Source organism: Nothobranchius furzeri, chromosome 2 (genome assembly GCF_043380555.1).
Source record: "Nothobranchius furzeri strain GRZ-AD chromosome 2, NfurGRZ-RIMD1, whole genome shotgun sequence".
NCBI lineage: Eukaryota > Metazoa > Chordata > Actinopteri > Cyprinodontiformes > Nothobranchiidae > Nothobranchius > Nothobranchius furzeri.
The window spans coordinates 17,678,914-17,698,647 of record NC_091742.1 but is presented as its reverse complement, the minus strand read 5'-3'; the positions used below and the strand labels follow the sequence as shown (position 1 = coordinate 17,698,647).

The 19,734-nt window shown below is 45.9% G+C and overlaps 2 protein-coding genes and 1 long non-coding RNA gene across 3 annotated transcripts; all 3 read left to right on the top strand.

The window, feature by feature from the left end:
* Positions 1-674: 674 nt before the first annotated feature.
* Positions 675-2,733, top strand: LOC129165462 (DENN domain-containing protein 1B-like; the record flags this gene model as incomplete). The annotated part of the gene is made up of 6 exons (XM_054748647.2): positions 675-755; positions 876-917; positions 988-1,053; positions 1,819-1,929; positions 2,193-2,293; positions 2,643-2,733. Coding segments are annotated over 6 exons (462 nt in total), but the record flags the coding sequence as incomplete, so codon positions are not given.
* Positions 2,734-7,707: 4,974 nt separating this feature from the next.
* LOC139066352 (uncharacterized) lies at positions 7,708-8,331 on the top strand. Its single transcript, XR_011519249.1, has 2 exons — positions 7,708-7,864; positions 8,167-8,331. It is a non-coding gene; the product is annotated as an uncharacterized lncRNA (long non-coding RNA).
* A 9,810-nt stretch (positions 8,332-18,141) lies between these two features.
* LOC107378169 (homeobox protein XENK-2-like) lies at positions 18,142-19,734 on the top strand. The gene is made up of 2 exons (XM_054748503.2): positions 18,142-18,431; positions 18,831-19,734. Exons 1-2 carry the CDS (start codon positions 18,236-18,238, stop codon positions 19,313-19,315), a joined length of 681 nt encoding a protein of 226 aa, XP_054604478.2. The 5' UTR covers positions 18,142-18,235; the 3' UTR covers positions 19,316-19,734.

Genomic DNA, 19,734 nt, shown 5'->3' with positions numbered 1-19,734 from the left:
GTGCGCGAGCTGCTGCTAAGGGGTGCGCGAGGTGAAAAGTGTAATGGCTGCGGAGATCAGAGAAGTCTGTCATATGTCACCATTAGCGTAGCCGGAAACTCATTTGCGGGTGGGCCTTAGGAAAAGTAAGTAGGCCCAATAAATGTAATTGAAAACAAGTATATTTTTGCGCGTGCGTGTGTGTGTGTGTCCTCCACATGTGCCCTAGCTTCATAATAACAATGCGCCGAGCTTCAGCACTCTGGCCTGCCCACGCCAATATGTTCCGTATTTGATCATTGTATCGGTGTTGGAGAAATCTGAAGGTGGCGAGTCATTCTGGCAGATTGTAATTAACACCCTGTCTCATGCAGGTGTTCTGACATTGTAAACCTCACACACAGAACATTATGGATGTAACAAAATAAATCAAGAAATGATGATGTTTATAGTCAACATCTTGATATTACAGTGAAATGTAACTATTAGCATACTGTGTATTGCTCGTCATCTAGAATCATCAGTCTGTAGCTGCAGCCATGAAATTCACAGAACACAAGTGAGGAAGTCATGCATGTGTTTACAAAAAGGGCTGCAATGCCCAAATTTGACCACAAGATGTCATTCTTACTTATTTCCTACATAATGCACCTTTAATATGTTGTGTTTTCACCTTATTTCACAACTAACTACTATTTGATTACGGCTATCTTCCATGGTTTGAGGTGTTTTACAAACTTCTCAACAACTTGGCTGATTACCTCGCAAAAGTGCAGGTGAGCTGCTAGTGTGCAATCTGTATAATCCACACACACTTATTTGAAGGCCACAACTTGAACGTGTCGCCTCTCCGACTGGTTAACGAGATAAAAGCGCTGCTGGCTGCTCTCCACAAGCAGTTCATCCCATTGGCTGATGGATCTGTCACTCTGCAGATGGTAAATCTTTCAGAACCAGGAGTCACACTTGATGTTGTCGGTGGTTTGCATGTTGTTGTTTTTTTCTGAGGGAGAGCAGCTTTTGGTCAGCACAGAGGTGTCCCACCCTGTTGGACACACACAGGGATCAGAGGGGGTGAGTCCCACAAGAGTCCACATGGTCCAGAAGCAGATACTCAAAGCACTAACTCCTGCTGGAAAACCTTGGCTGTCTCTGCTTGGTGGCGTTCATATGTGGACTAAAAACTCAACCCTCCAAAGGAGCAAACTTTAACCTTAACATGATTTGCACTGGCTAGCTGTCCTTTTAGTCCATGTTACATCAGTCTGCCTGAACACCAGAAATGATGTTATTCTAAAAATGTTTTATGTAATAACTTCCTGTTTCTCCCAACTACAGCTTTTTTTTTTATTGTTCACAGTTTTGTATCTGAGTTTCATTCCAAAATTCAAGAAATTGATGAAAGTCAGACACAGTTCTATAATTATAAATATGTATTTCAAGTTTAAACACACAAACTTGAGATCCTGGTGATTGATGCCAGATTTAACGTCTAAACTGGTAATCAGGTTGTAATTCCATAAAACAAGCAGCAATCTTTTGCATTTGATAGCAAAAAAAAAAAAAAAAGAAATCTTGGAATGAAATCTTTCATTTTTATTCTACAGCCTTCAGTGCACACAAATGCGTATTCTATTGCACCCATGTTGCTGAAATAATAACGTCCCTTAATTTCTACCCACCTTCCAACATTTGCTTTAATTCGTTTGGACAGATTCCATATTTCATTGCTCCAGATCCCAGAAATCTCCCGTTCATCCCTGAAAATATGAGTGTGTCCGTTTGCACGACAGGTTATTTTCACCTTGAGCATCAATGCTAACTTTTTGTCTTTACCAGAGGAACTTGACCAAGCTGATTGTTGCTGTTGATGTTGGAAACCTTCTTCAGCTCTATGCCAGCGTGCTGTTTGAGAGACGCATCCTCATCTTTGCAAGCAAACTGAGCACTGTGGGTGAAAAACTCTAGGTTTCTAATTTTGTAGTGTTGTATTCATGTCTGGGTGCAGACATGTTATTTATAAGGCTGACCTCAGCTAGGTGTTATACTTAACACAAATGCTCCTCTAACCCACTTTATGCCTATTAGCTCATCATATTTTCACAGAATTCAGCTGTGAAACTGACATGCGGTCTATCAACCACAAATATAAAATAAAAGCAGGCCTGTGTATATTATTTGTCGTAAAGCTAATTGTTCATTTGTTTGTGTAGCTCACGTCTCGTGTACATGCACTCAGTGCTGTGTTGTATCCAATGTACTGGCAGCACATCTTCATACCAGTACTGCCACCGCACCTACTGGATTACTGCTGGTGAGAATTAACCAATCCATTGCTGCATCACTCAACACCATCCATCCATCCATCCGTCCGTCCGTCCGTCCGTCCGTCCATTCGTTCATCTGTTCATCCAGCCAACACCAATCAATTCATCCATCCATCCAACATTCATCCATACAACATTAATCCATCCATCCAACATTCATCCATCCATCCATCCATCCATCTATTCATCCAACATTCATCCATCCATCTATTCATCCAACATGTATCCAACATTCATCCATCCATCCATCCATGCATACATTACAGACTTGACCATTTCATACCAGTGAACTAACCTGAACTCATCTTGCTGAAATTGCTTTTCCTGTGGTTCCAGTGCCCCCATGCCGTATCTAATTGGGGTCCACACCAGCTTGTCGGAGGTAAACAGTTTGTAATGATTTCAATTACATGCTATTTAATAAGCCATAAGGCGTAGGAAATAAGAAATCCACCTTACAGATCTGTGAGGTTATTTAAACCAGAAGATTGGAACTTTTTATTGCAGGGATTAGATAACAGATTCGTATTCACTCAGAGACAACAGACGAGAGAGAGTCAAGTTTAAAAGTTAAGAATTTTATTACTAACAAATTAAACTAGACTGACTTTAAGCACTAAATGTATGGTGTAACTAAAGTGGATGAGACGGTGAATGGATTACGTGTGATGTTTTCAGAACCAGCAAATCCGAAGCTGCGATTAGTTCTGATGGGAACTGAAGGTGATGTCTTCGCGTTAAGCTTTGGTTAGCAGATTCGTAAACACATTCAACGCCATTTTCGTCTGTCTACATACCCTGAGCGGAAGTCCCCGTCTAGATCAGGAGGTGTAAAGGTCCAGCTTGACCTTATGGAGCAGGAGCCGGTAGAAACAGCCACGGCAGCCGACCACCCGTCTTGAGATACTTCCGGGTCACGACAATTTTATTTGCCTCTGGTGAGACCCGAGCCTGGGTCTTGATGGTTCCGCTTTTATTCTGAAAGGAACCATTGCAGCAGTTGGAATAGCGACAAATTTTTCAGCTTGTCGTTGGTTCTTTTGACTGAAGAGGAAAGATACGGATTGGCCAGTCCGACAACTTCTCTGGAACGCTTTGAACTAGCGTTAGAGATGACGTGGGGATAGTTTTATACTTCGGATGTTATGGTTTATGGTCAAATGAAAAGTTGACAGGTTTTACCAAACACCATCAAAACCACTCCTTCGTCAGATCTGTCAGATTCTGAATGGATCAGTGAAAGTAATGTGTCATGTCTTTTAACGCTACATGAAATGAGTCCTGTTGGAACATTTAAAGTCATAGTACCTTTATATTCTATCGGATCATAATAAAGTAATTAATATTTTGATTTCACAGATCAGTCACATCTTATTTATTGACTAACACTTGGTTGGATTAGCTTTATTAAAATAGAGTTCTTTGATTAATTAAAAGAAAAGAGTTCATTCTTCATTCTTCTATTGAGCTGAAAATAAGCAGGTTAGAAGGAATGCATGAGACCTTGAGACCATATCTCATGCAGTCTAGACACTGAGCGTTTTCGCGAGCCGCAAACAGATCCACAGAGGGTTCCCCGAACCTCATCCAGATCTGTGATATCAGTGCGGGATGCAGATGCCAGTCGGAGTCGCGGGGTCCCCCTCTCGACAGGATGCCCGCTGCTACATTCAGGACCCCCAGAATGTAGGTGGCTTTGATGGACAGCAGGTGGACATGTGCCCAACACAGTAAATCTGTGGCTACGCGCAATAGTGGGAGGGATCGAACTCCCCCTTGGCGATTTATGTAGGCTGCCGCCACCTGGTTGTCTGTGTGAACTTCGACATGACGGCCCTCGAGAAGGGCAGCGAAGTGTCCGATCACATTCCTCACTGTCATAAGCTCCAACACATTTATGTGCTCGTGCGTTTGGGAGGGCCAGCGATCTGCCACAGTATGGGACAAGCATGTGCCCCCCCCCATCCCAACAGTGACGCATCCGTAAACACAGATACGTATGACGTAGGACGTCCGATGGGGACCCCGTGTGAGAGGGTGCAGGGATTCCCCCAGTAAGCGAGGTCCCCGCCCACTGAAGGGGGAACCCTCAACACACGTCTCTTCTGACGTATCGGGTGTACCCGGAGGCGGATGAACCAATGCTGCTGGCGCCTCGTGTGCAGTAAACCTAGCGGCACCACAGCGTGGGCTGCAGCCATCATGCCCAGAAGTTTCATGACTAACAGGGCTCTCACGATCTTGTGGGGTTGCACGCGGGAGATCACCGTGGTGAGCTCTGCCGCTCTCTCCGGAGACAAACGTGCTCTCATTAGGGAGGCATTCAGCTCCACCCCGAGAAACACAATCGACTGGGATGGAAGGATGGAGCTCTTCTCCCAGTTTATGGAAAACCCCAGGGTTGACAGATGCTCTATTAACTTCCTGGTTTGCTCTGACGCCTCATCCTAGGACCGGGCGCATAGGAGCAGATCGTCCAGGTAAAATAAAACCCTCATTCCCGCCATGCGCAGTGGCTGCAGCGCGGTCTCCAGACATTTGGAGAAGGTGCGCGGGGCTAGCGAGAAGCCGAAAGGGAGACGATTGAACTGGTATTGAACTCCCTTGAATGAGAAGCGCAGGAACTTCCGGTGCTTGGGAATTACTGGGATGTGGAAGTATGCGTCTTTCAGGTCTATTGACGTGAACCAGTCCCCGGAGTGCACGTATTCCAGGACTTGCCTCATTGTTAACATGCGGAAATGCATCACTGCTATGGAGCAGTTGAACAGGGAAAGGTCGAGAATTGGTCTCATTCCTCCCGACTTCTTTGGTACTACGAAGTAGCGGGAGTAGAAGCCTGAGAGCTCTCGTCCGCGAGGGACTTGGGAAATTGCGTCCTTGGACAGAAGTTCCTGCAGCTCTAGCTCCAGGGCCGGAGATTGTACCTGTGACGTGAACGTCGTCTCCACGATCCCGTTGAAGGGAGGAGGAGCGGACTGAAAATGGAGTGTGTGACCGTAATGAATGGTGTCTGATATCCATTTGCTCATGAGGCAAAGGCGGCGCCATTCTTGCACGTGTTCTGACAGCGGACGCGTGTTCAAGGTCACGTGAACGACATCTGAGGACTGGGTTCACGCCCTTACCGCCGTCACTCGCACCAGAGAACTGGGAGCGACCCATGCTCGAAAGGGCGAGTGTGAACAGCTGGAAGAGGCTGATCTGCACCGCGGAGCGTGGAGCCCAAGGATGAAGGACGAGTGGGAGCCGGGCCCATGCACGGGGACGACAAAGTGCCAGCGGATGGAGCCGTGCACTGTGTCGCCGTGCGTGGTCGCGACAGCGCCATGACATCCCGTCCCACCCAACGTTGTGGGGAAAGCGGGATGAGTTGTGCCTGGCCAGAGGCTGGTGCCGGTGCGCAAACGGAGCGCACCCTTACAGCTGGCTGTGTGATATGGCGGACTGCGGGAACATGCACATGTGTCGCAGTGCTTGGTGTGGGGAACATGTGTGAGGATTAGGCAGAGGATTCTGCAGAGGACTGTAGGATTGTGCTCTCGATGTGACGTTTTTTGGGTTTTATTTCAAAACCACAATCATTCACAGTCATAAGCACACACATTCCTCCCAAGGAGTCGTTTTCGTGGTTGTTTTTCGGCGAGGTTCCTGTGCCTGTGACTGCCAAGACGGCGTCTGCTGGCTCTTTCGGAACCGTTGGCCACCAACTCCCTGGTCCCACTGAGGTGGAGCCGAAGCGGGAGGCCGGCTCCGCGGGGCGGGCGGTGCAGCTGGGCGCCTGAAGTTTCCGCGCCATTCATCCCATCCTCTGGAGGAACGGCCGGAGTGCGAGGCTGACCGAGGGTGGACCAGGTCTCTCACTGTGGCTGACAGTTCAGCCGCCTTCTGAGCCCCCTCAATGACGCTCGTAAGATGGGGACCAAACAGAACGTCAGAGGTGATGGGGCTTTCCAGCATCTCCCTGTGCAGGTGATCAGGAATGGAGGGCAGGGCCTTGAGCCACAAGGCCCGCTGGATAAAGGTCTGCCAGACAGCAATGCGAGCAGAACCGGTGAGTACAGCAGCACACAGATTGAGAATGGCACCAGCAGTTTTGGTAATGATGGTTTTTGACTCGTCAGGAATATCAAGCTCTTCCACCATTTTGGAAATGCCAAAGGCAAGAAGGGCGATGTTATTTCCTGCAGCACCGGTCTGGAAGGCGCACTGGTGTGCATGATCGGTCAGCCGCGTCAGCAGCTGGTCATACTTAGAAGCGGGAACAGCTCGCGGGCCAGCGAGGTGGTTCTTGACGCTACACAGCGAGGCCAAGTCCAACTCCAGTGGAGGAACGGATGGCCAGCCCAGATCGGAGAAGCCCTCGACCTTGGTAATGGATGCATATGTGGAATTTGGCGCCTTAAGCCCAGCAGGCTCGGAGAAGGCAGCGGCCCAGCAGCTCATGGCAGCGGGGAAACGTGGCCAGACGGGGTCTGGACAGCACGTCTGTGTTGCCCCGAAAATTCCTGCCAACCATCTGCCTCAGGCGGAGCCGGTTCTGGAACGGCTAGCCCCTTGCGGACCGCGGCCGCGGAGATGATGGCGGGCAGCTCCTGGAGCAGTGCTCTAACTGCTGGCAGGGAGGAGCTAGAAGCCACTGGGGCAGAAGGACCCGCTGAGCGAGGTTCGTCGACCTCCGTGTTGTACAGGAGGGAAAAAGGGCTATGGCAGCCAGCCTCGTCGTACTCCTCACTGTCGATGACATCGTCCAGTCGGGAGGAGCCAGCCGGCTCCTGACCGACGACGAAGAACTGAAAGGCCTTGTCCAACGAGTACGTGCCAGCCATCGGAATCTCCTCGTCGGTGGTGGGGGTGAAGAACTCGACCCGGCGGACCTTTTCAGCCATGGGCAGAGCGGCACAAAACGGGCACGAGGCCTGGGGGGTCAAGGCCAGGCCAGCGTGATGAGCCCCGAGACAGACCTCACACTTAGCGTGCAGGTCGCCGCTGGAGATGGAGCCCGTCTGGCAGGCCGGGTATTTGTGGGTGTGTTTGGAGGACTTGGTCAGAAGCCGAGTACAGGCGTTCTGAACCACGTGTAGATGGTTCAGGGAGGTTCTGCTCAGACACGTGAAAAGAGAGGAGCATCTATCAGCTCATACCAGTTTCCCAAAGGGAATGTTTCAATGCTGCACGGAAACCTGAATTGTTGCCGTGTAGGGATTTCTCTAAAAGCTCTAAATCTGATTCATACTCGTTTGTTTTCTTCTAAACAAATCTTTAAAACAGTGAAACTAAACTTTTAAATGAAATGTGGGAGAAATCCGTCACACCAGCAGGAGTTAGAGGTTGTCTCATCACACACGTCATTCACACATTTCTGACAAGCACACATTCATAGATCAGGAAGTGATGTGCCACTCCGACGCTGACTGAGCAGGCTGCTGCTGCCTGTTCGTGTTTATCATCATCCCAGCAATGAGTCTCCTCCACCGGACCTGCTGAAGGCCTCTCGCTCTCTCCTGAACAAACACATGGAAACAGTCACATTCCAACAGGATGGGCTCCAGACTCAAGTAAGTTCATTTAGATCACGCTTCATCGACCTCCATCACTCTGACACTCAGCTCTTGTGGTTTCGGTACTTCCTCTCACAACTGCACAGGAAGGTTCCTGCAGCAACTCTGCTGCTGTGAACTTCACAGTTCTACTTGTTCCTTTTGAAGCAAACGCATTTTTTACAGAGTTACAACCATGTTATTACATCTTGAGTAGATCAGCTGTTGACAGCTTTACTCCTGTGTTGTCCTGCTGTTTGGTGCACAACGTTCTAGAAAAGATCTGATGTTGATGATGATGTGGATCTCTTTTCTGACAGACAAAACCCAGAGTGAACTTTCAACTGGTTCTTTGAAGCAACACGTCCTGTAGCCAGGGACAAAAGTGAGGCCTCCCAGCTTCATCAGCTGTTTCGTCTTTTGTTTATGTTTGACTTTTTTTTTTTTCCATGGAGGTTTATTAAATGAGTTTAGATGTGCAAAAATACGGTGTCTGTGGCTGCTTCCATCTATGAGGAAAAATCCTTTTGCATGACAATGAAAATAGGTGAGCCCCCGCCAGAGTCCCAGGAGTTAACGGCAAGCCTCCAGGCCCACCCGCAGCCTCCCACCCTCGACAGAGCCCAGGGATCACGAACCCCACCAGGCAGCCATCGAGAATGACACAACAGATGCCAAAAGAAACTTCCAGCCCCCGACTCTGGAGCTGCGAATACGCAGGCAGACCGAGGCACCTCCCACCACCAGAAATTTTTGGCAGAAGGGAGGGTAGGTGGAGATGCTGTAGTACCACAAGATGTCTACGGAGAGGGGGGAGTCAAAGAACCCACCTGACAGATATAGTCACACAGTCCCTCCATCATGCTCTCACATAAACACATACAGCCTAAAGACACACAAAAATGTACGTCACACTCCCCCTACACACCCTACACACTCTGGTCCTGGTACTGCTGCACAGAGGGCACAACTGTTCCCGGACCCCAGAACTATCCCCGTGCTACTGGGGAATGATGAGCAGCCTTTTTGTTTGAACAAAAATTTACTCTCACCCCTGTTCCATGAGTGTCATGGCTGTTGGATCACGACCAGAAGATTCTAGATGAAGACTGCAGAAGAGTCAAACACAGCAAGTTGATAAGCAGATAAAAACATTTCACTGTAATATCCGGTTGTTGGTCATTGAAAAAGTAGCTTGAAACATTTTCAGAGCCAACATTTTGTTTCTAATTCACCGTTAGCATTGTTAGCTCAACGTGAGTTTCTAGCCTGCTTCACCTGATATAAGCGTACAACAAAAAGATGCCGTGGCTTCTTAAGGTTACAAGAAATAATGTATGGGTTGCTCTTGTTTACAGGCTTCTGTTCCTTAAACAACTCTGGAGCTTTTTGCCTGCCGGTGTCAAATCACAAATGCCTGTGCTGCAGACTCAGCAACCTCACAAGTATTACCTTCCTTCCAACATGATTGAGACATTAGACTGTTTTGTGACTATTTCACTGTAGAATTCTTACATATTACACCTTTAAAGCAGAAATAAAGAGTCTTATTCTCTGATGGCAGAGAGGCTGGAAACTGAATTGCACCTTAAGCCCCTATTCTTACTTCCATGATTACAGCTGGATGCAGCGCCTCTCGTTTGTGAACGCTTTACAATTATTACATCTCCCATTATGTGGTTTATTCTTGCAGTAATGCCGTCATTATTTATCAATACAGGGTATCACTGTCACTTTTACAGATTTCTAAAGAAGCCTACATAATTCCTGAATAGGGAAAAATTCTGGATTGCAGCTTTAATTAAGCAAATCAGGTTTCTCTGAACTGAACAAAGTTAAAAAGACAGTAGAATAATGATGAAACGCCACGGCTTCCGGTGGAGATCAGTAATCCAAAGCTGTGCGGGGAAACACAGCTTCAACAAAACAGAAGTTTAAACCTCGAGTCATAAACTTTCTAAATCCAAACACAATGGTTATAAAATCCATCGGCTCATTTTATCAGAACACAGCTGAGTGGAAACAAACCGCCAGCAGAGAAACAGCAACTCATCATCAGTTTCTAGTGAACCGAACTGTTAGGGGCTTAAATGATGGGTCTTTGTTATTAGTGCTGTCCCCTCCTGCCGGTTGGTTCAGCTGCTTGCTCTGTGCAGTAATGTGCCTCCAGCGGAGCAGCAGATCAACTACCTGCTCTCCGCTGCAGCAGAGGAGGCTTCCATAGATTTTCTCTCCTAGCGCTAGTTGAGCCCAATTACACATGAAGCAATAAATCCTTAGCAATGCAATTTCCCCTCCAGACAAGATGCGCTGGGCTTCCCCGGTCTCGCGCTCTGCCGCCGGCTCTTTTCTCTGCAATACACACAAACGGAATGGCTCCACCTTCCTCTGCCCCAATCGCACTACTTATTCCCGGCTCCTTCTTCCATAATAGCCTTTGTCTTCTCTCCTGTGGCCCTGACCATTTTCACCTTTACACACCCTTGTCTCTCACCCCTTCATCTTAAGTGTTTTATTTTCTGTCTGGTCTCCCCTCGTCTTTACTCATCCCTCTCTCTCTCACTAATGCTCTTATTACATTTGTCTGCCTCTGACCTTCAGCTCTCCCTCTCTCCCTTTGTCTCTCTAAGTCCTCTCCGTCTATCACCTTCCATTTACTCATTTATAGCTGCTTCATTTTCATCCACCTCTCTTTTGTTCTTTATGCACTGTTCTAACACCTATCACACGCCTCCGCTTCCCTCCATCACAGCTTTATTCTTGTCCAGCAGGGAAAAGCTTGATAGGAGCACAAAGGACGAATGTACATGATGTAATGTTGCAGATGACTTTCTTCAACTGGACTTGATTACTTTCTATGTCAACTGAGAACAAAGGAAAAACGGATTTCCATGGCCTTTGTGAAGAATGCTCACATCCAGCGGTCTTCCTACACAACATGTACGGGGTACAAACGGTACGGATCATCTCATGCTCTCACTTTGTGTCGGTTCGCCGCCCCACTATGACGGGCCCGCTCTCTAAATCCGTTTCTCAGTTGTAACAGAAAAATCACCCAAACCATGTAGAGCAGAGCCCTGCTGAGTCAAGGGCGTAGGTTTGGCATGGACGGAGGTGACGAGTCCTCATCAATATCCAGCGATAACCAAATAGTCCCCACCAATAATTTGACCGCCTCCGCTACAAAACAACAAACCATTCAATATCTCGTTACCCTAGAGGTGCCGAAAGGGTTAAATGCCTTTCTCTCCTCAACTACTACCTCTAACACATATGGCCAGTGTGATTGGCTGTGCATGCTGTTGCAGGAAACTCACTTGAGACAAACTATGCCACTTGTTAGCAGAGCCAAACGTTCTAGTCGTATGAGAGACTCCTGTGTTTGCAACACGGCGTGAGTGACACGTGGGGCCAAAAGTGAGCAAGTGTGACCGAGGCTCGTGAGAGGATGGCGCTAACTATATAAAAGCTACACATGAAGAGAGGGCGATGGCCAGGAACTCAAGAGGCTCTCCACCGTGGTCAAGTTCCCCAACAACCAACCCACATACGTCTGGTCATCAAAATAAAAGCACTGTACACCACATCCTGTCTGACTGTATTAATCAAATTAAGAGTCTCACAAAAGTCATTTTCACGAGGATGGTGGCAAGAAAGAAGAAGGTTGAGGACATAAGGAGCTATTTTCCAAAGTAAGTCACTTAAAGTTAAGTTTGCTAATGAAATGAGTCCATCATGATAACGTTATTGGCAGTGCTGGGCTTTTACGCTCAGCACACAGCAGGTATGAGCTGCAGACGATACACACATTATGTATGTGTGCTGTTGAACAGCCTCAGGGATCCAAACAAATGAGTGTAACTATTAGCAACGGTGATGTTGCATCCAGCCAGTATGAAAGCGTGTTATTCTGCTCTGCCTCAATGCCAAGGACAAACAGAGAGGGGATCACTAACATGGGATTTGTTTTTGTGTTTGTTTGAATTTCCAGGCTATCAATGTTAATTTTAACGTGTGTGTGTGTGTGTGTGTGTGTGTGTGTGTGTGTTGGGGTGGGGGGAGATGCTCCCAGGATCCACCTAAAATCACCTATAAACCCGTAGCCAAGTACCCGTATTAAGCTTATTTCATCCCTGTCCTGGGAGCACAGACGCCAGACAGGTTAGGTGCCCTTGCTCATAGCGGTCACCAGACACAGTTGGACCCAATCTCTGGTTTTATATGTAATCTGCCTACAAGTGATTGAATATCTGGTATTCATGGACACTGATACCACTGAGAGGTACAAAGGACCGTAACACTGTAAAATGTCAATCAAAGGATTATAAATGTGTTAAATAGAGTCTTAAAAATTTAAAAAATACACAAAGCAAAGGAAAAATATTTTCAATACTTGTTTTTCCAAAATTAGTCATTGTGTTGGAGTGTTTTTATAATTACAAATCTGTCTGCCATCTTTTAACACCAAATAAAAACTGTAACTCTAACCAGAGCTTTCAATGGACGAGGATGAGCAGCTCTTTCTAATTATGTCACATGCATCACATGCAGGAAGATAATAGAGACAGGACATAAAAACAGTCAAATAAAAACAAGTTCATTTTGTACCTGGTTGCGACAAACAGACACCATTGAAGGTAATCAGAAGTGAGCAACAGAAAATGAAATTATTCTTTCAATGTTTAGATCAGCAGGAACTCCGAGAGGCTGCAGGAGCACCAGTGAGTTTGCGGCTGCTGCACAGGAGGAGGGGGGGCTGAAGCAGGGGAACGGAACAGTAAAGATGCAAAAACTACCATTGTTAAAAAAAGATATGTGTTCATTTTGAAAATGTGGGCGCAATTTTAATTACTTGTCAACTCCCCCACTTGTAACTTACAGCAACAAATCTGAGTGCCTGCAATGAAGAATGTGTGAAGTGTAACAGTAGATTTGTGCAGAGTGAGTAAAATAAGCACAAGTAATGTTTTCATAAACAAGTTTGTGTATGTGTTTTGCACAAGATATTTAGGATCAACTGGGGCTAAACTGTAACTGACTTACTGTACCTGTGAAAGTTAGGATTTCTCTTCGTGACCAAGTTCCCAGTGACAAAACACAAATGTTACTGCACCAAATATACCTCCATATTCTTCTTCTCGGAAAACCATTGAATGAGGCTGAATTTAAACAATCCTGTAAAGAAAGAACAGAATAGTAATCTGTAAATGCTGTAAATAAATAGTTGTTTTGATCACATGGGAAACTTCTCAGTGTAAAAGTTTAAAATGTGAAATCTATATTTTGACAGAAGCAGCTTATTATTTATAGGAAATTGATTGTCCTCCAGAGGGCAATCTTAATATTGAATTATGTTTATGTTTATTTATTTAGCAGACGCTTTTATCCTAAGCAACTTACAATTTATAACCTATAGGGCATGTTGTGATCTGTGGGGGAAACCGGAGTACCCGGAGGAAACACACGCATGCATGGGGAGAACACGCAACTCCACGCAGAAAGGCCGCAGTCGAGTTTCGAACCCGCAACAGTGCCAACAACTGCGCCACCATGCAGCCCATTAGAATATATAATAGGCTGAATATGATCTAATTGCAGAGTAAAATTCTACTGATGCGATTATCTAAATATGTCCCTCTACCTGTGTTCAAAAAGCACGTATTCAGGATCGGGTTCTCTGTGAATGAACTGTATCGATATGCTGATTGATGCACTTTATTTAAAGTTAATTGTCTCATAATTTGTGGAAGTAGAACTTGTTATGCTTCCTTTGCAGCAATTTGGTTTAGCAATCTAGTCTCAAATGAAAACTGTGCTCATTTTTACTCCATAATTGATACAATGAGCGTAAAGAATTTATAGCATGGATACCATTCAATAACTGCCCCCACAGCTGTTCTGTGTTCATCAAACGAGAAATTCTTTCTCCCAAAATGGTCAGAATATTTAGAAATAAAACACCAAAAACCTTAACAACATAACACTGCTGAGTCATTCTCTTACATGTGAGATGGTTGTAATGCTAAATGTTCACAGTAAATTAGTCAACGGGCTGAATCATGGGCACAAGAGTAGAGAGCTGCTGCCACCTAGTGGACAAGATTGTTACTATAAACTTTAAATAGAACTACGTCATTTGTCCCTTACAAATTAATAAAAACTTCAGCTGAAAAATAGGGCAAACGTTCAAACTGCTGCTGCAACTTTGACCCACCGTGGTCAAGAAAAATGTTATTTTTTTTTAAATTTTTTGGGCAGGGTGTTGTCTTATTATGTCCCCCATCCATCCATCCATTGGCTGCACCCGCTTGTCCATGTGGGGGTCGCGCGCGGGGGGGGGGGGGGGGGGGGCTGGTGCCCATCCCCAGCGGTCAATGGGCAGTCAGGCGGGGTACACCCTGGACAAAGTGCCAGTCCATCGCAGGGCAACACAGAGACACGCAGGACAAACAATCATGCACACACACACTCACACCTATGGACAATTTAGACAGACCAGTTAACCTAACAGTCATATTTTTGAAGCCGGAGCACCCGGAGAGAACCCACGCATGCACACGGAGAACACGCAAACTCCATGCAGAAAGATCCCAGGCCGGTAAGCGAACTGAGGACCTTCTTGCTGCAAGGCAAGAGCTCTAACCACTGCGCCACTCTTATTATGTCCCCATTAAATTTAAATATTGATGTATTTACGCAACAGAGAGGGGGGAGTCATTTGACAGCAAGCTTATGTTTCACTGTGACATAAATAAGATGATCATGAATTGTTATTTTATTGCCTGAAATTTAAAGGCTAATACTGATCCGACAGCAAAGCAGCATGAAAGAAAATGAACATTTTTTTCTTTGTCTTTTAAAGAAAGTATTGCAGTTATTCCACTGCTGCACCTGTAACAACAGCACAAGCAGTCACCACCAGGTGTCGCGTTTGGATAGTGTTGTGCAACTAAACATCCAGCATGGTACCCAATCTATAACAGCTTTTTATCTTTTTAATTTTTCCTTTTCTAAATAATTTGTTGGTTCTTTGAGAGCAAAGTATTTGATGAGTTACCTTAAAATAATCTTTAAAAGCCAAAGTACAAAAAGAGCCTCAACTTGAAGATTTTTGGATTTTTACTAAATTAATTGCTGAACCTTTCTTTATTGCGTTTTAATAGAAACCTAATTTAAAGATTCAGGCGCTCTAATTTGTATCTTGGGTTGTGTGGATGTGTTGAAGTTAATGTGAAGCATCTCATCATAGGATGCCTTTTTAGCTCTGTGGACGTTTACCCTGTGCATAACTTCACCCACACTTGTAACAACAACGAGCCTTTTAAGGCTACTGTCTGCTTTGTGGAGAAATGGAGGCAAAATGCTGCTTTCTGTGTCCTTGTGATCGTAAAAACGTAATGTTTTGACTATAAAGCTTTGGCATTTTTAACTATCTTGTAGGTTTGTGATTCTGGGTTCCTGCTTTGCAATTTAACCTTCAGCCAGGTTCAATTCAATTCAATTCAATTTTATTTATACTGTATAGCGCCAAATCACGACAAGAGTCGTCTCAAGGCACTTCACATAATAAACATTCCAATTCAGGTCAGTTCATTAAGCCAATCAGAAAAAATGTTTCCTATATAAGGAACCCAGCAAATTGCATCAAGTCACTGACTAGTGTCAGTGACTTTACAGCAATCCTCATACTAAGCAAGCATATAGCGACAGTGGAGAGGAAAACTCCCTTTTAACAGGAAGAAACCTCCAGAGAATCCTGGCTCAGGATAAGCAGCCATCCTCCACGACTCACTGGGGATCGAGAAGACAGAGCGCACACACACACACACACACACACACACACACACACACACACACATTCTTGACGGCCTGGCTGTTGCTGAAAACAATTCAAAATCAACAGTGATCTCCCAGAATTTTCTTGTGCTTTTTCGCCACAGGTCGTGAAACCAGGAAATTGGGTTCTGATGAAGATGCTGAAGCGAAACAGATGATGCAGCCAGAGGTCGATTCGAAGTACTCCTCATTACTTCCACTGCTGTAAAGATTGCTGAGAGGCCATCTTGGATTCTTCTAAACCCACTGCAAGCTCATCAACGACAACTAACCGTTCTAGCGCGGCAACGAAGTCTGACTACAAAGGGGTGGGCCACCTCTAGGGTGCCGCCTCTCAAACCCCGTGAAGATAAGATCAAGATAAGATAAGATAAAGATCTGCTTCGAGCTTGCTGGGTTCACCACATTGTTGATGTTGGTGGTCGCACTCATGGCCCTGTACTTGGGCCGCCTCTCAGCACCTGATGGAACAACTGAGACAGCAGCATTTGAGGGGGTACTAGAACTGGAACTGAAACGACGGATCGGGGCTCCTCCCTGACCGCGCACCTACAGGACGACGTAACCTGCATCCACCTCGGCTGAAGACCCCCTGGACACAACTACAACAGGACACAGCGAAGAAGAGACGCTGGAAAAGGATCAACTACTTCAAGCACCTGCACCCAAATCTCCAGACTGGTTTCACGGTCAAGGGCCTGAAGGACTTTTTGGAGACAAGATCAGCTCCCTGACAATTGGACAACCGCCTCAGCACGCCACAAAAGGACCCTGAAGTCTTCCTATATAGAAGTTGAACTTTGCACTTCATGCTTCATGTGGGCTGCATGGTGGCGCGGTGGTTAGCACTGTTGCCTCGCAGCACGAAGGTTGCGGGTTCGAAACTCGGCTCGGCTGCGGCCTTTCTGGGTGGAGTTGCGTGTTCTCCCCATGCATACGTGGGTTTCCTCCGGGTACTCCGGTTTCCCCCACAGATCCATGGATGTAATTTTGGGGGGGGGACAGGGGGGATATGTCCCCCCCACTTTTTCCAAAGTCAAGCGTTGACCCCTGCATTTTTCACCATCCAAAAACAATATTACGCTATATTAAATTGACACTGGTTGAGCTCTAGGACCAAGCAGAAAACAACTGTTTGTGTTGAAGCCTGTTTCCCATTAGAACATACTGTAAATATACACCTCCCCCCCCCCCCCGTGCCCCCCCCCCCCCCACTTCTAAAGTGAAAATTATGTCCATGCACAGATCACAACACGCCCTATAGGTTATAAATTGTAACTGATTACTGATTGTAACTAGATAACTGTATAAATTAGGGGTGGGACTTATATTGTCAAAATAACATTTTTACATGTTGACAAATATATCTGAATGGGTTTTTTGGAATTTTCTGTCACACATGTTTTAACAAATTTAGGACGTCCGACCCCGACCATTTTTGGCCAGCACGGCGTTGCTGTTGTGACAATGTTTGCGGGGTATGAACACTTCTATCTTAAACAGTAAAGACTAGCTATTACTGCATCATAAAGCAAAACACAAAGGATTCAGAGCTAATCAATTGTTGACACTTTTCTGGAAATTAATGTGTGTGTGTGTGTGTGTGTGTGTGTGTGTGTGTGTGTGTGTGTGTGTGTGTGTGTGTGTGTGTGTGTGTGTGTGTGTGTGTGTGTGTGTGTGTGTGTGCGTTCATGAATATTAAGCTGATCTTTTTAACACCATGACAACTCCAAACGGCCTGACATGTATTCTTTGTGTGTGTTCGGGGGTAATAAATGTGGACGCTGTGGGGTTTTTGTCGGCTTGGTGTGCGTGTGCACGTGCGTGCATCTGTGACCACCCAACTGGATCTATCAGTAGCTTTAGAGCAAAAACTTAACTGATGTTTTAAAATAAATTTTAATCTGAATGATATCATCACATAAAATAATCTATTTTTGATTATTTAAATTATTTTATGATATGTTTGTTGTTTGATTTAAATAGAGCGGCTTCAGGACCAGCATGGAGATTAGAGATCTAAGATTAACATTAAAATTATGATTATTAACAACAATAGTTTTTTTATACCAAATGCTTTTTTAAATTACATTTAACAATGTTTGAAATAAAACCTAAAGGTTCTTCATGTTATCTCGTTTGGTTTATTGATGAGGTCCAAACTGAACTGGTTCTGTTCAAAATCTAATTAAATCCAGAAAACAAAAACTTCTAAATCTGACCTACAGAAGCAGATTAAATCTGAATTGAGATTAACCCAGAACCAGGTTCTAGAATAATTTATAGAATAAGGAGGAAATGGGTCTGATGAGTGAAAAATAAACACACCGGGCATGCTGTTCTGCTGGTCTCTGAAGCCTCCCTCTCCTCTTCGCCAGGCGGAACCGGACTGACTTCTGGACCCGCCTCCGTTAAAAGGACCTGGTCCTCCTCAAAAGTCCTCCTCTGGTCTGATCCAGTTCTCAGCTTCATGGACAGAATCACGCTGCGGTCTGATGCTCGTTAACGGAACTTTACGAACCTTAACCCTGGACCTTGTGTTATTTTGAGGCCATGCCATCTGGAACCAACAGGACGGGATTCTCTGTGCGAGACATCCTGGACCTGCCAAACCCAAAAGGGAGCTGCAGGTCCGGTACCGAGGATCAGAACTCCAGAGAGGCCTCGGCAGAGGTCAGCGCAGAGGAAGTCGTGCTGGGTTTGTGTGAGCGCAGCGCGGGAGGCTGGTCCCGGTGGAACCGCAAACCCGGTAACTATAGTTCATGTTCTGTCGGTACGGTTCGGTTTTGTGTGTTGGCTGGGTTTATTAAAGTGACTTGTGTCGGCACACCACCGGGCGGAATATAGGCTACTGAACACATTTAGTTCGGATAAAGCAGGAGCGAGAAATCCCGGTTCTGGTTCTTTCTGCTCCGAAACACCTGAGTCACGTGCTTGGCAGCCCGTTAATCACCTGCTGATTAAAGCAGGTATGCTGGAGCAGAGGAACACCTAAAACGTAGATACTGAACCTCCAGAATCTGGACTTCCCGAACCTCGCGTCTGTGATAAAGGATTTTGGTCCTAAATATCTCAAGAACTTTTCTCATTCGTCTTTCTGGTGAATTAAAGTTTTGATCGTAGTCTGATTAATCTTTCTTTTTCCTAGAGTTCGGAACCGATCATGGATCTCCCGAACCAGATGAGTCCCTGTTCGGTTCGGCGCAGAAGAGCCGCGGAAGGAAGCGGCGCGTGCTTTTCTCCAAAGCGCAAACCTTCGAACTGGAGCGCCGCTTCCGGCAGCAGCGGTACCTTTCGGTACCGGAGAGGGAGCACCTGGCCGGCCTCATCCGTCTCACCCCGAATCAGGTTAAGATCTGGTTCCAGAACCATCGCTACAAGATGAAGCGGGCCCGGGCAGAAAGCCGCCAGAAAGCGCTACAGCTGGTTCCGGTGCGCCGCGTCACTATCCCGGTTCAGCTGCGGGACGGGAAGCCCTTTGACCAGCAGGCGACATTCCGGTCCGGAATAGGTCTGCCTCTGTGTGTCTATTCACCGCTGCTGCACGCCACCTGTGGCCCGGAACCGTGCGAACTGCTGCAGCAGAACCCAGGAGCGCAGGCGCTAGCACACATTTACTCCTGGAGCTGGTGAGGCCCGAACCGAGACTCTGACAAAAGGTTCGGTTTGAACTCATGAGTTCGGAAGTTTCTGGTCTGATCATTCTGAAACCTGATTTTAGGGTCAGATTGTCAGAACCCAAAAATTAATTCTATCCAAGTTTAATAATTTTCACCAGAATCTGGTGCCGGTTCTATTTGATGTACAAAACCAGAACCGATCCTGAACATAAGCGGGCCGGAACCGGTTTGTTGTTTGGTTAATGTTGTTGTTGTTTACTCTATTTATTTATTTGTGGTGGAAAATAAAAGTTGAAGCTGGTTCCGACTCGTTTTCTTTCTGTCAGATTTTTAAAATGCAAAATAACTTCAGACAAATTAAGCTTAATTATTTATTCATTAAATATCAACTGATTTATGTTCAAACAAAATAAAGGTGCTCAAAATATTTTT